The 12,053-nt window shown below is 55.4% G+C and overlaps 1 protein-coding gene across 1 annotated transcript in view; it reads left to right on the top strand.

Moving 5' to 3' along the window:
- LOC306815784 (uncharacterized protein) overlaps positions 1 to 5,602 on the top strand; it is a gene marked incomplete at both ends in the record, with an annotated part of 28,077 nt that extends 22,475 nt beyond the window's left edge. The window contains 2 exons of the mRNA XM_079332332.1: positions 4,634 to 4,839; positions 5,354 to 5,602. Of these exons, the coding sequence (XP_079188458.1) occupies positions 4,634 to 4,839; positions 5,354 to 5,602 (455 nt within the window). The remainder of the gene's footprint in view (positions 1 to 4,633; positions 4,840 to 5,353) is intronic.
- Positions 5,603 to 12,053: the final 6,451 nt, after the last annotated feature.

The following is a 12,053-nucleotide window of genomic DNA, read 5'->3' as shown; positions in this document are numbered from 1 at the left end:
AAATTTGGTGCTGATCGCTGAGATTTGGGTGACCCAGAGGAATCCTCAGGGCAACGGCCACAAATCCACAGTGTTGGGTCAAAGCTGCCCCAGCTGACACCAACCCCCAGCACTGACCCAAATCTCCACATTTAGGGCAAAGTTCTGGAGAACAAATTCCAGAGCGGAGCTACCAATGAAATAATGTGTGACTGTGGGATCAGAGATAATCAGTGAAATAAACAATGATTAGAGGGGCAATGAACGGCTTTGGCTGGATTGACATTGGGCCCAGCAGAGTCCTTTGTGTTCTCTGCCTTATTTGGGGCACAGAGTCGGGATTTGGATTTCTGTGCCAAAAGTGCTGGAGATCCTAATGCCGCTGTTGGTGGTTATGGTGACGACGCCGGGGGTGTCCCCTCGCCCATCTTTGAGTCCTCAGCTGTCCCCAAATATCCCCAGAGCCTCCCCCAGGGCTCAGCCCCAGCTCTGTCCCCGTCGCTGGGACGTGTCACACACACACACATGGACAGAATCAAGATGGCCGCCCCTCCATTCTGCGCCTTCTCCAGCTCGTTCGCTCTTCACAAAGCGCCGTCTCCCCTCGCTGACGGCACCACAGTCACTCATTACATTAATTAGCGCAGAGCAATTAGTGTCAATAGCTTTGGCAATAGTTTTACATGTGGTTAATAAGGCGCTGGCCCCACCTCCATCTTTGATTCCCAAATTTCCCCACTCCCTCCCCCCAGCCCCCAGTCCCAGCCCCGGCTCTTGACCATCCATCCCAACCTTGCCCTGCTCTGCTCCCAGTTCCCAACACCTGACCCCAAACCACAACTCCCGACGCCAAAACTCGACTTTGTTCTCCAGAACTTTGCCCAAATTGTTGGGATTTGGGTCAGTGCTGGGGGTTGGTGTCAGCTGGGGCAGCTTTGACCCAACACTGTGGATTTGTGGCCGTTGCCCTGAGGATTCCTCTGGGTCACCCAAACCAGAACGTCAACAAAACCACCAACAGCATCCCCACTGTTTGGTGATTTGGCACAGAAATAGGCACCAGAATCCTCGGCCTTGAGGCTGTTCATGGTCAGTGTCACCGAGCTCTGCCCATTGTCCCTGGAGATCCTGAACCGGCCCTTGAACAATGATGGGTACCAGGTTTTTCCACTCTTCTGGATACTGGCAAGCCATTCCAGCGCCATCCTGGGCCTCTGGCGGTACCAGCCCATCCCAAATTCTCCAAAATTGAACCCGGAGGCACGGCAGAGAAGAGTCAGGGACCCCCCGGGGGGCTGCAGGTCCCCCCCGGACTCCAGCAGGGTCACGGCCGCCCGGAGCCCTGCGGGAACAAGGGCAGATGGGGATGAGGCGCCGGATCCGGGCGTGGCCCTGGTGATGCAGAAACAAAAACTCCCTGCCCAGTTCAAGTTAGAAACTGTTTATTGTGATATTGGTGTTTATTTTGGCTCCAGGTTACTCTGACCCTGCTGGAGTCCAGGGGGGACCTGCAGCCCCCCGGGGGGTCCCTGACTCTGCTCTGCCGCGGGTCCGGGTTCAATTTCGGGAATTTCTCCCTGATCTGGGTGCGCCAAAGGCCCGGGAAGGGACTGGAATGGTTAGCAGAGATCAACAACAACGGTGACAGCACCTGGTACTCGCCATCGATCAAGGGGCGGATCAGGATCTCCAGGGACAACGGGCAGAGCTCGGTGACACTGACCATGAACAGCCTCAGGGACGAGGATTCCGGTGTTTATTTCTGTGCCAGGGGTGCTGATGGTGACGCTGATGATATTGATGGTTTTGGCCACTTCTCCATCCTCGTGTCTCCACCTGTCCCCAACTGTCCCCAGACCCTTCCCCCAAACCCCAACTCTTCTCCCCATTCCTGTCCCCGTGGCCCAGCCTGGAACTGGTTCTGCACCAAATCTCCTCTCCTGACTCCGATCTCCAACCGTGGCCCCATGTCCTGACCGTCGGTGCCAATTTTTGGGGTGAATCCCTCAGGGTTTGGTGCCACTAGCTGAGATTTGGGGTGACCCAGAGAAATCCTCAGGGTGCAAGTAAAGTGAGGTGAAATTTGGGCTGAAATGCTAAAATTTGGGTGAAATGGTCCCAGCTGGGGGAGAGTCAAGATTTGCGGCAGCGCTGGGGGAGTTTGGGGAGAATGGCCGAGATTGGAGGGCAAGGGCTGGGATTTGGGGAAGAATGTGGGAATTTCGAGATATTTTGGGAATTCGCTGTGGGTGGTACAGGGCCATAAGAGGCAGGGTCAACATAACCAGCACCAGCAGCATCCCACCTAGAACTGAAACATTTGGCACAGAAATAGGCGCCGGAATCCTCGTCCTTGAGGCTGTTCATGGTCAGTGTCACCGAGCTCTGCCCGTTGTCCCTGCAGATCCTGAACCGGCCCTGCACTGATGGTGTGTAGAAGGTGTTGCCACTCTTTGCAATCTCTGCAACGAATTCCAGCCCCTTCCCAGGGCTCTGGCGCATCCACATCATGGCAACACTGCCCACGTCAAACCCAGCCCCGCGGCAGAGCAGAGTCAGGGACCCCCCCGGGGGGCTGCAGGTCCCCCCCGGACTCCAGCAGGGTCAGAGTCACCTGGAGCTGAAATAAACACCAATAACACAATAAACACTTTGTAACTTGAACTGGGCAGGGAGTTTTTGTTTCTGCATCACCAGGGCCACGCCCGGATCCGGCGCCTCATCCCCATCTGCCCTTGTTCCCGCAGGGCTCCGGGCGGCCGTGACCCTGCTGGAGTCCGGGGGGGACCTGCAGCCCCCCGGGGGGTCCCTGACTCTGCTCTGCCGCGCCTCCGGGTTCAGTTTTGGGTGGTACAACATGGCGTGGGTGCGCCAGAGCCTCGGGAAGGCACTGGAATACGTCACGGAGATCAGCAACAATGGTGGCAACACCTGGTACGCGCCGTCAGTGCGGGGCCGGTTCAGGATCTCCAGGGACAACGGGCAGAGCTCGGTGACACTGACCATGAACAGCCTCAAGGACGAGGATTCCGGCGCCTATTTCTGTGCCAAAACTGCTGGTGCTAGTTCTGCTCTTTATGGTGGTGCTGCAATTCTCTCCAGGGATTTCAGCACAGAATCACGAAGGGCACGGGTCTGTTTTGGAACGAGTCTCGAGCTGTTCCTTCCCCAGCTTCACGCTCATTGCAAGGTTGGGAGAATGAGGAGAATCCAACAGCTCCATCTTTGGGAATTGTCGGGGCTGTGATGCACTTTGAAACTATTTTAACCAATCCAAAAAGCAAAGTCATGTTGACAGTAGCTCTACCAGTCACTCTAAGTGCACGTACCTGTTGTTTAAAAAATGCTTTCTATTTTCAAATGCAATGCCACCTTGTGAGTATTAAAAGACTAATCACAGAGCTGCTTTATTAATTTTAAAACTCCCTAATATCTTGCTCAATGAACTTTTCTGCTGCTCAGAGAGTTGTTCCAGCCCAGCGTGGATGCTCAGACCATTGTTCCATCTCTCCTTGCTCTTTGTATCCCACGGGAATTTTCTGCTGACAAACCTTGTGCTTTCCTCTTTGCTCTGACTGCTGACTGCTCTCTCTGAGCCCTGCTTCTTGCAGCTTTCCCAAAACTCTCTGATTTGAAGGATTCTTACAGCCAAATACCCCCAAATCCTCAGATCTTTAAGACAAATCCCGACTGATAATTCCATTCCCAGATCCGGCACCAAAGCGCTTCTCCTGGCGCCGGTTCTGTGCCAGCTCAGCCGATCAGGGGCCAGGGGAGCCGGTGGAGATTTGGGCAAAATGCTAAAAAATTATTTGGAAAGTCGAGATTTGGGACAAGGATGGATGAGTTTGGGGAACAGAGAAAGGGATGGGATCAACGGCTGGGATTTCATGGAAGGATTTGGGAATTTTGGGAGATTTAAGGACACAGCAATTGGGGCTTGCAGCAATGACCAGCATTGTCACCAAAAACCAACATGACCAGGAGCATCAACAGCAGCACCCCAATAACTGTTGTAACGCCTGGCACAGAAATAGGCGCCGGAATCCTCGTCCTTGAGGCTGTTCATGGTCAGTGTCACCGAGCTCTGCCCGTTGTCCCAGGAGATCCTGAACCGGCCCTGCACCGACGGCGCGTAGTTGGTGCTGCTGCCATCGGTGCTGATCCCTCCGACGTATTCCAGCCCCTTCCCGGGTTTTTGACGGATCCAGTGCATGGTGAAGCCCCTAAAATTGAACCCGGAGGCGCGGCAGAGCAGAGTCAGGGACCCCCCGGGGGGCTGCAGGTCCCCCCCGGACTCCAGCAGGGTCAGAGTCACCTGGAGCCAAAATAAACACAAATAACACAATAAACACTTTGTAGCTTGAACTGGGCAGGGAGTTTTTGTTTCTGCATCACCAGGGCACGCCCACCCCGGGCCACGCCCACCCCGGGCCACGCCCACCCCAGGCCACACCCGGATCCAGCGCCTCATCCCCATCTGCCCTTGTTCCCGCAGGGCTCCGGGCGGCCGTGACCCTGCTGGAGTCCGGGGGGGACCTGCAGCCCCCCGGGGGGTCCCTGACTCTGCTCTGCCGCGGGGCTGGGTTCGATTTTGGGAGTTTTGGAATGGGCTGGTACCGCCAGAGCCCCGGGAAGGGGCTGGAATACGTAGCAGATATCAACACTGGTGGCACCACCCGGTACGCGCCGTCGGTCAAGGGCCGGTTCACGATCTCCAGGGACAACGGGCAGAGCTCGGTGACACTGACCATGAACAGCCTCAAGGACGAGGATTCCGGCGCCTATTTCTGTGCCAAAAATGCTTACACTGGTGGTGGTTGGGCTGCTGCTGCTCCTGGTGCTGTTTATGGTGGTTTGGTGAGAACAGGGAAATTTGGCACCGATCCCTGAGATTTGGGTGACCCAGAGGAATCCTCAGGGCAACGGCCACAAATCCACAGTGTTGGGTCAAAGCTGCCCCAGCTGACACCAACCCCCAGCACTGACCCAAATCTCCACATTTAGGGCAAAGTTCTGGAGAACAAATTCCAGAGCGGAGCCACCAATGAAATAATGTGTGACTGTGGGATCAGAGATAATCAGTGACATAAACAATGATTAGAGGGGCAATGAACGGCTTTGGCTGGATTGACATTGGGCCCAGCAGAGTCCTTTGTGTTCTCTGCCTTATTTGGGGCACAGAGTCGGGATTTGGGGTCAAGGGTTTGAGCTTCTGCCATCCCCATCTGCCCTTGTTCCCGCAGGGCTCCGGGCGGCCGTGACCCTGCTGGAGTCCGGGGGGGACCTGCAGCCCCCCGGGGGGTCCCTGGCCCTGATTTGCCGAGGGTCTGGGTTCAGTTTTGGCAGTTATGAAATGTTCTGGATCCGCCAGAGCCCCGGGAAGGGGCTGGGATTCGTTGCCCTGATCAGCGGCAATGGTGGTTACACCTTCTACGGGGCGTCGCTCAAGGGCCGGTTCAGCATCTCCAGGGACAACGGGCACAGTTTGGTGACACCGACCATGACCAACCTCAAGGAAGAGGATTCTGGTGTCTATTTCTGTGCCAAATCCGTGGACAGTTGTTGTGCTGGCATTGCTGCTGTAGATGATGTTGGCCGTGTTGGCCCCATCCCCACCTGACCCCAAACGCCCCCAGACCCTCTCCCCAAACCCCAAACTTTGGCCTCATTTATTTGCTTCGGTTTAGGGTGAATTTCTCCAGTGATTTCCCAATGGGATCTTAATAGAAACCAGATTGTACCAGGATCAACCAGAACCAAAGCTCAACTCTGGGCCCAGTGCAAAGGGGCAGGATTGGGTCAGGGGCTGGAGTTTGGGGGAAGGGTCTGGTGACAGCTGGGGACAGGTGGGGACAGTGACAGAGACGGGGTTAAAGCACGAAACAGCAACACAAGCACCAGCACCAGCATCAGCACCCCAACCAGCACCAGCACATTTGGCACAGAAATAGGCGCCGGAATCCTCGTCCTTGAGGCTGTTCATGGTCAGTGTCACCGAGCTCTGCCCGTTGTCCCTGGAGATCGTAACCCGACCCTTGAGCGACGGCGGGTACCGGGTGACTCCATCATGATCAATCGCAGCAACGTATTCCAGCCCCTTCCCGGGACTCTGGCGGATCCAGAACATGGCAAAACTCCCAAAATTGAACCCGGACCCGCGGCAGAGCAGAGTCAGGGACCCCCCGGGGGGCTGCAGGTCCCCCCCAGACTCCAGCAGGGTCACGGCCGCCCGGAGCCCTGCGGGAACAAGGGCAGATGGGGATGAGCCGCCGGATCCAAGCATGGCCCTGGTGATGCAGAAACAAAAACCTTCTGCCCAGTTCAAGTTACAAAGTGTTTATTGTGTTATTTGTGTTTATTTCAGCCCCGGGCGACTCTGACCCTGCTGGAGTCCGGGGGGGACCTGCAGCCCCCCGGGGGGTCCCTGACTCTGCTCTGCCGCGCCTCCGGCTTCGATTTCAAGAGTTATGGAATGTTCTGGATCCGCCAAAAACCTGGGCAGACGCTGGAATACGTTGCAAGTATCAACAGCGATGGTGGCATCACCAACTACGCGCCGTCGGTGCGGGGCCGGTTCAGGATCTCCAGGGACAACGGGCAGAGCTCGGTGACACTGACCATGAACAGCCTCAAGGACGAGGATTCCGGTGTTTATTTCTGTGCCAAACGTACCACTGGTGGTTATGATGCTACTGGTGCTGCTGTTAGTCCACTTGGTTTTGGTGACAATGCTGGTCATTGTCCAAGCCCCCATTGTCTGCTCCGAAAATCTCACAAAATTCCCAAATCCTTCTCGGAAATCCCAGCCCTTCATCCCATTATTGACTTTCTTCCCCAAACTCCTCCATCCTTATCCCAACTCTCAACTCTCCCCCATTTTTGATCATTTCTCTCGAATCTCCACAGGCTCTCCCTGATTGGCTGAGCTGTCGTGGACCCAACGCCGGGAGAAGCGTTTTGGTGCCGGATCTGGGGCAGGGCTGGAGCCTTTGCCAAAATCCCTGAATTTCTGTTGTTTTGAGTTGAGTTTCAGGGTGGAACCAAACCTCCCCTTTGAGCACCAAACACTGAGGGATTCACCCCAAAAATTGGCACTGAGTGTGTGGAAATGGGCCAAGAGTGGAGATCGGGGTGAGGGGAGGAGATTTGGGTCAGAACCAGTTCCAGGCTGGGCCACGGGGTCAGGAATGGGGACAAGGGTTGGGGTTTGGGGGAAGGGTCTGGGGACAGCTGGGGACCAAGGGACAGGGCCAGGCTCAAACCATAAACAGGAACAGAATTAGCAACCAAACCAGATGAATCTACATTGAAGAATCCTGCTGGAGTCTGGGGGGACATCCAGACCCCTGGGGGTCCCTGAATCTGCTCCGTTGTGGGTCTGAATTCATTTTTGGGAGTTTTGGAATGTTCTGGATCCTCCAGAGCCCAGGGATGTTGATGGAACAGGTTGCAAGCATCAAGAGCAAAGGTGCCAACCCCGAGTGTGTGCCATGGCTCAAGGGCCGGATCTTGTGATTGAAGCCAAAAACATGATGAGCACCAGCACCTGTGCAAGCAGCAGAACCAGCACCAACACCTGCATCAGAGGATTTGGCACAGAAATAGGCGCCGGAATCCTCGTCCCTGAGGCTGTTCATGGTCAGTGTCACCGAGCTCTGCCCGTTGTCCCTGCAGATCCTGAACCGGCCCCGCACCGACGGCGCAAGCACGGAGTAACCACTGTTCAAGTTGATCCCCGCAATAAATTGCAGCCCCTTCCCGGGGTTCTGACGGGCCCAGCTGATTCCATGACTCCCAAAATCGAACCCAGACCCGCGGCAGAGCAGAGTCAGGGACCCCCCGGGGGGCTGCAGGTCCCCCCCGGACTCCAGCAGGGTCAGAGTCACCTGGAGATGAGATAAAGACCAATAACACAATAAACACTTTGTAACGTGAACTGGGCAGGGAGTTTTTGTTTCTGCATCACCAGGGCCACGCCCGGATCCGGCGCCTCATCCCCACCTGCCCTTGTTCCCGCAGGGCTCCGGGCGGCCGTGACCCTGCTGGAGTCCGGGGGGGACCTGCAGCCCCCCGGGGGGTCCCTGACTCTGCTCTGCCGCGGGGCTGGGTTCGATTTCGGGAGTTTTGGGATGAGCTGGATGCGCCAAAAACCCGGGAAGGGTTTGGAATACGTTGTGAGTATCAGCAAGAGTGGCAGCACCAGCTACGCACCGTCAGTCAAGGGCCGGTTCAGGATCTCCAGGAACAACGGGCAGAGCTCGGTGACACTGACCATGAACAGCCTCAAGGACGAGGATTCCGGCGCCTATTTCTGTGCCAGGTGTTACACCAATGGTTGTGGTGCTGTTCCTGGTGTTGTTGGTTTGCTGAAGATGCCGGGTGTGGCCTGGTGCACCAACTGTTGGCTCCCCGCTGGTGCAAACGGGGAAGATTGGAGACATAGAGTCGGGATTGCGTCAAAAGCTGAGTTTGCAGTTCAAACCTTCAACGTAGATTCACAACGATGTGGGTGGAGCAAAAGCAAGAGCAGGAGACGATCAACAGCACCGTCACCATCAGAAGCAGAACCCCAACAACCAGAGCAGTAAGCTCTGCCACAGAAATAAACACCGGAATCCTCGTCCTTGAGGCTGTTCATGGTCAGTGTCACCGAGCTCTGCCCGTTGTCCCTGGAGATCCTGAACCGGCCCTTGAACGAAGGTGTGTAGTAGGAGCCGCCGCCATCGGCGCTGATCCCTGCGACCCATTCCAGCGCATTCCCGGGCGTGTGCCGAAACCAGGCCATTCCAAAAGTCCCAAAATTGAACCCAGCCCCGCGGCAGAGCAGAGTCAGGGACCCCCCGGGGGGCTGCAGGTCCCCCCCGGACTCCAGCAGGGTCACGGCCGCCCGGAGCCCTGCGGGAACAAGGGCAGATGGGGATGAGGCACTGGATCCGGGCGTGGCTCACGGTGGGCGGTGCCCGGGGTGGGCGTGGCCCAGGGTGGGCGTGGCCCTGCTGATGCAGAAACAAAAACTCCCTGCCCAGTTCAAGTTACAAAGTGTTTATTGTGTTATTGGTGTTTATCTCAGCTCCAGGTGACTCTGACCCTGCTGGAGTCCGGGGGGGACCTGCAGCCCCCCGGGGGGTCCCTGACTCTGCTCTGCCGCGCCTCCGGCTTCGATTTCAAGAGTTATGGAATGTTCTGGATCCGCCAAAAACCTGGGCAGACGCTGGAATACGTTGCAAGTATCAACAACGATGGTGGCAGCACCAACTACGCGCCGTCGGTGCGGAGCCGGTTCAGGATCTGCAGGGACAACGGGCAGAGCTCGGTGACACTGACCATGAACAGCCTCAAGGACGAGGATTCCGGCGCCTATTTCTGTGCCAAACGTGACAGTGGTGGTTATGATGCTGCTGGTGCTGCTGTTAGTCCACTTGGTTTTGGTGACAATGCTGGTCATTGTCCAAGCCCCCATTGTCTTTTGTGAAAATCTCACAAAATTCCCAAATCCTTCTCGGAAATCCCAGCCCTTCATCCCATTATTGACTTTCTTCCCCAAACTCCTCCATCCTCATCCCAACTCTCAACTCTCACCCATTTTTGATCATTTCTCCCGAATCTCAACAGGCTCTCCCTGATTGGCTGAGCTGTCGTGGAGCCAACGCCGGGAGAAGCGTTTTGGTGCCGGATCTGGGGCAGGGCTGGAGCCTTTGCCAAAATCCCTGAATTTCTGTTGTTTTGAGTTGAGTTTCGGGGTGGAACCAAACCTCCCCTTTGAGCACCAAACACTGAGGTATTCACCCCAAAATTGGCACCAATGTTCAGGATGTGGGGCCGGGAGTGGAGATCAGGGTGAGGGGAGGAGATTTGGGTCAGAACCAGTTCCAGGCTGGGCCAGAGGGGCAGGAATGGGGACAAGGGCTGGAATTTGGGGTTTGGGGTTTGGGAGAAGGGTCTGGGGACAGTTGGGGATGAGTAGGGATGGGTTCAAAATCACCAGCATAAGCAGCACAACCAGAACCCAAACAACCAGCACCAACCCTGGCACAGAAATAGGCGCCGGAATCCTCGTCCTTGAGGCTGTTCATGGTCAGTGTCACCGAGCTCTGCCCGTTGTCCCTGCAGATCCTGAACCGGCCCCGCACCGACGGCGCGTAGCTGGTGCTGCCATCCTTGCTGATACTTGCAACGAATTCCAAACCCTTCCCGGGCTTTTGGCGCATCCAGCTCATTGCAAAACTCCCAAAATCGAACCCAGCCCCGCGGCAGAGCAGAGTCAGGGACCCCCCGGGGGGCTGCAGGTCCCCCCCGGACTCCAGCAGGGTCACGGCCGCCCGGAGCCCTGCGGGAACAAGGGCAGATGGGGATGAGGCGCCGGATCCGGGCGTGGCCGGGGGTGGGCATGGCCCGGGGTGGGCGTGGCCCGGGGTGGGCGTGGCGCTGCGGAGGCGCCCGGGACCCACCTGGCAGGGCCAGCAGGGCCAGGAGGGCGAGGAGCGGGAGGGAGCTCGAGGCCGTGGCCGGGATGTGCCGGGATTGGCATCCCTGGGTGGGTTTGGGGATTGGTAACCAAATCATTAATTGGGCAATGAATTGATCAGAGGGAGGCAATTAATTAATCAGTGGATTTGGGTTAATTGTGGTGATTGGGGTTTTAAATCTCTGGAAACCTCTGGTGGAGTGGCAGAGCTGAAACGAGGGTTGTGGGAATCCAGACTCGCTCTTTAAATTGCTTTATATTTTATTCAGATAATTCAGCAATTTAGTGATTATTAAAAGTGTTATTTATTGTATCCTGATATTTTAACAATATATTTATTATTTCCAATGCTGCTGATTGTTTCCAGATGATTCAGCAATTCACAGGCCGTGGGTGACCGAGCCCGACCTGCAGATTTTCAGCCACAGCTGTGGGGTCGCCTGGAGAATAATAAAACAACACAGGCAGTGAATAATGAACAAAACTAAGGCAATAATGGGAATGAAATGAAATAAAATTAATTAATTCCACAAAATCTTGAGAAATGAAAAATCCCCAAATTTAAAAATCAGAGAATATAAGGAAAATAATTGCAATAAATAAGGAATTAATGGAATGAATACAAACTTGTCTGGCTTGGATTTTTCTCATTTTGGGGCCAGAACCGCCCCTTCAGGGACTTCCCCAAAAAGCCACAAAAGGCCCAAAATGGCCCCAAATTTCAGGTTTTGTTTTCACTGCAGCTGCAGCTGCTGGCACCTGCTGGGGGAAGAAATTAGTGCAGATAATTAGAGGAATTAGAGCTGATAATTAAAGGTGACTCAGTAAACCCTCTGCCAAAATAATAGGAATAAGTGAATTTATTATTTTATTTCATTCATTCTCATTTTTATGCAATTTATTGGTTGACATCAGGGCTAATATTTATTAGTATGCAGGGTTATAATTAAATCGAATTTGGGTTAGTGATTATCATCAGGAGGGTAAATAATTGAATAGATTTGGGTTCCAACTCAATTTAACCCCTCCACGCCCGGATCCGGCGCCTCATCCCCCTCTGCCCTTGTTCCCGCAGGGCTCCGGGCGGCCGTGACCCTGCTGGAGTCCGGGGGGGACCTGCAGCCCCCCGGGGGGTCCCTGACTCTGCTCTGCCGCTGGGCTGGGTTCAATTTCGGGAGCTTTGCCATGTACTGGATCCGCCAAAAACCTGGGAAGGGGCTGGAATACGTGGCAAGTATCTACATTGGTGGCAGCACCGACTACGCGCCGTCAGTGCAGGGCCGGTTCAGGATCTGCAGGGACAACGGGCAGAGCTCGGTGACACTGACCATGAACAGCCTCAAGGACGAGGATTCCGGTGTTTATTTCTGTGCCAAAACCATTTGCTGTGGTGCTGGTTGTGCTGCTTATGCTGGTAACTTTGACGCCATCCCCTCCTGACCCAAATTTCCCCAGACCCTTCCCCCAAACCCCAACCCTTGTTCCCATTTCTGTCCCTCTGGCCCAGTCTGGAACCGGTTCTGCCCCAAATCTTCACCCTTTACCCCAATCTCAGGTCTCGCTGCCACATCCTGACCCTGGTGCCAATTTTTGGGGCAATCCCGTG

Source organism: Erithacus rubecula (assembly GCF_903797595.1).
Source record: "Erithacus rubecula genome assembly, contig: scaffold_227_arrow_ctg1, whole genome shotgun sequence".
In the NCBI taxonomy this organism is placed as follows: domain Eukaryota; kingdom Metazoa; phylum Chordata; class Aves; order Passeriformes; family Muscicapidae; genus Erithacus; species Erithacus rubecula.
Note: the sequence above shows the minus strand (reverse complement) of the source record. Positions and strands in the feature narration are given on the sequence as shown.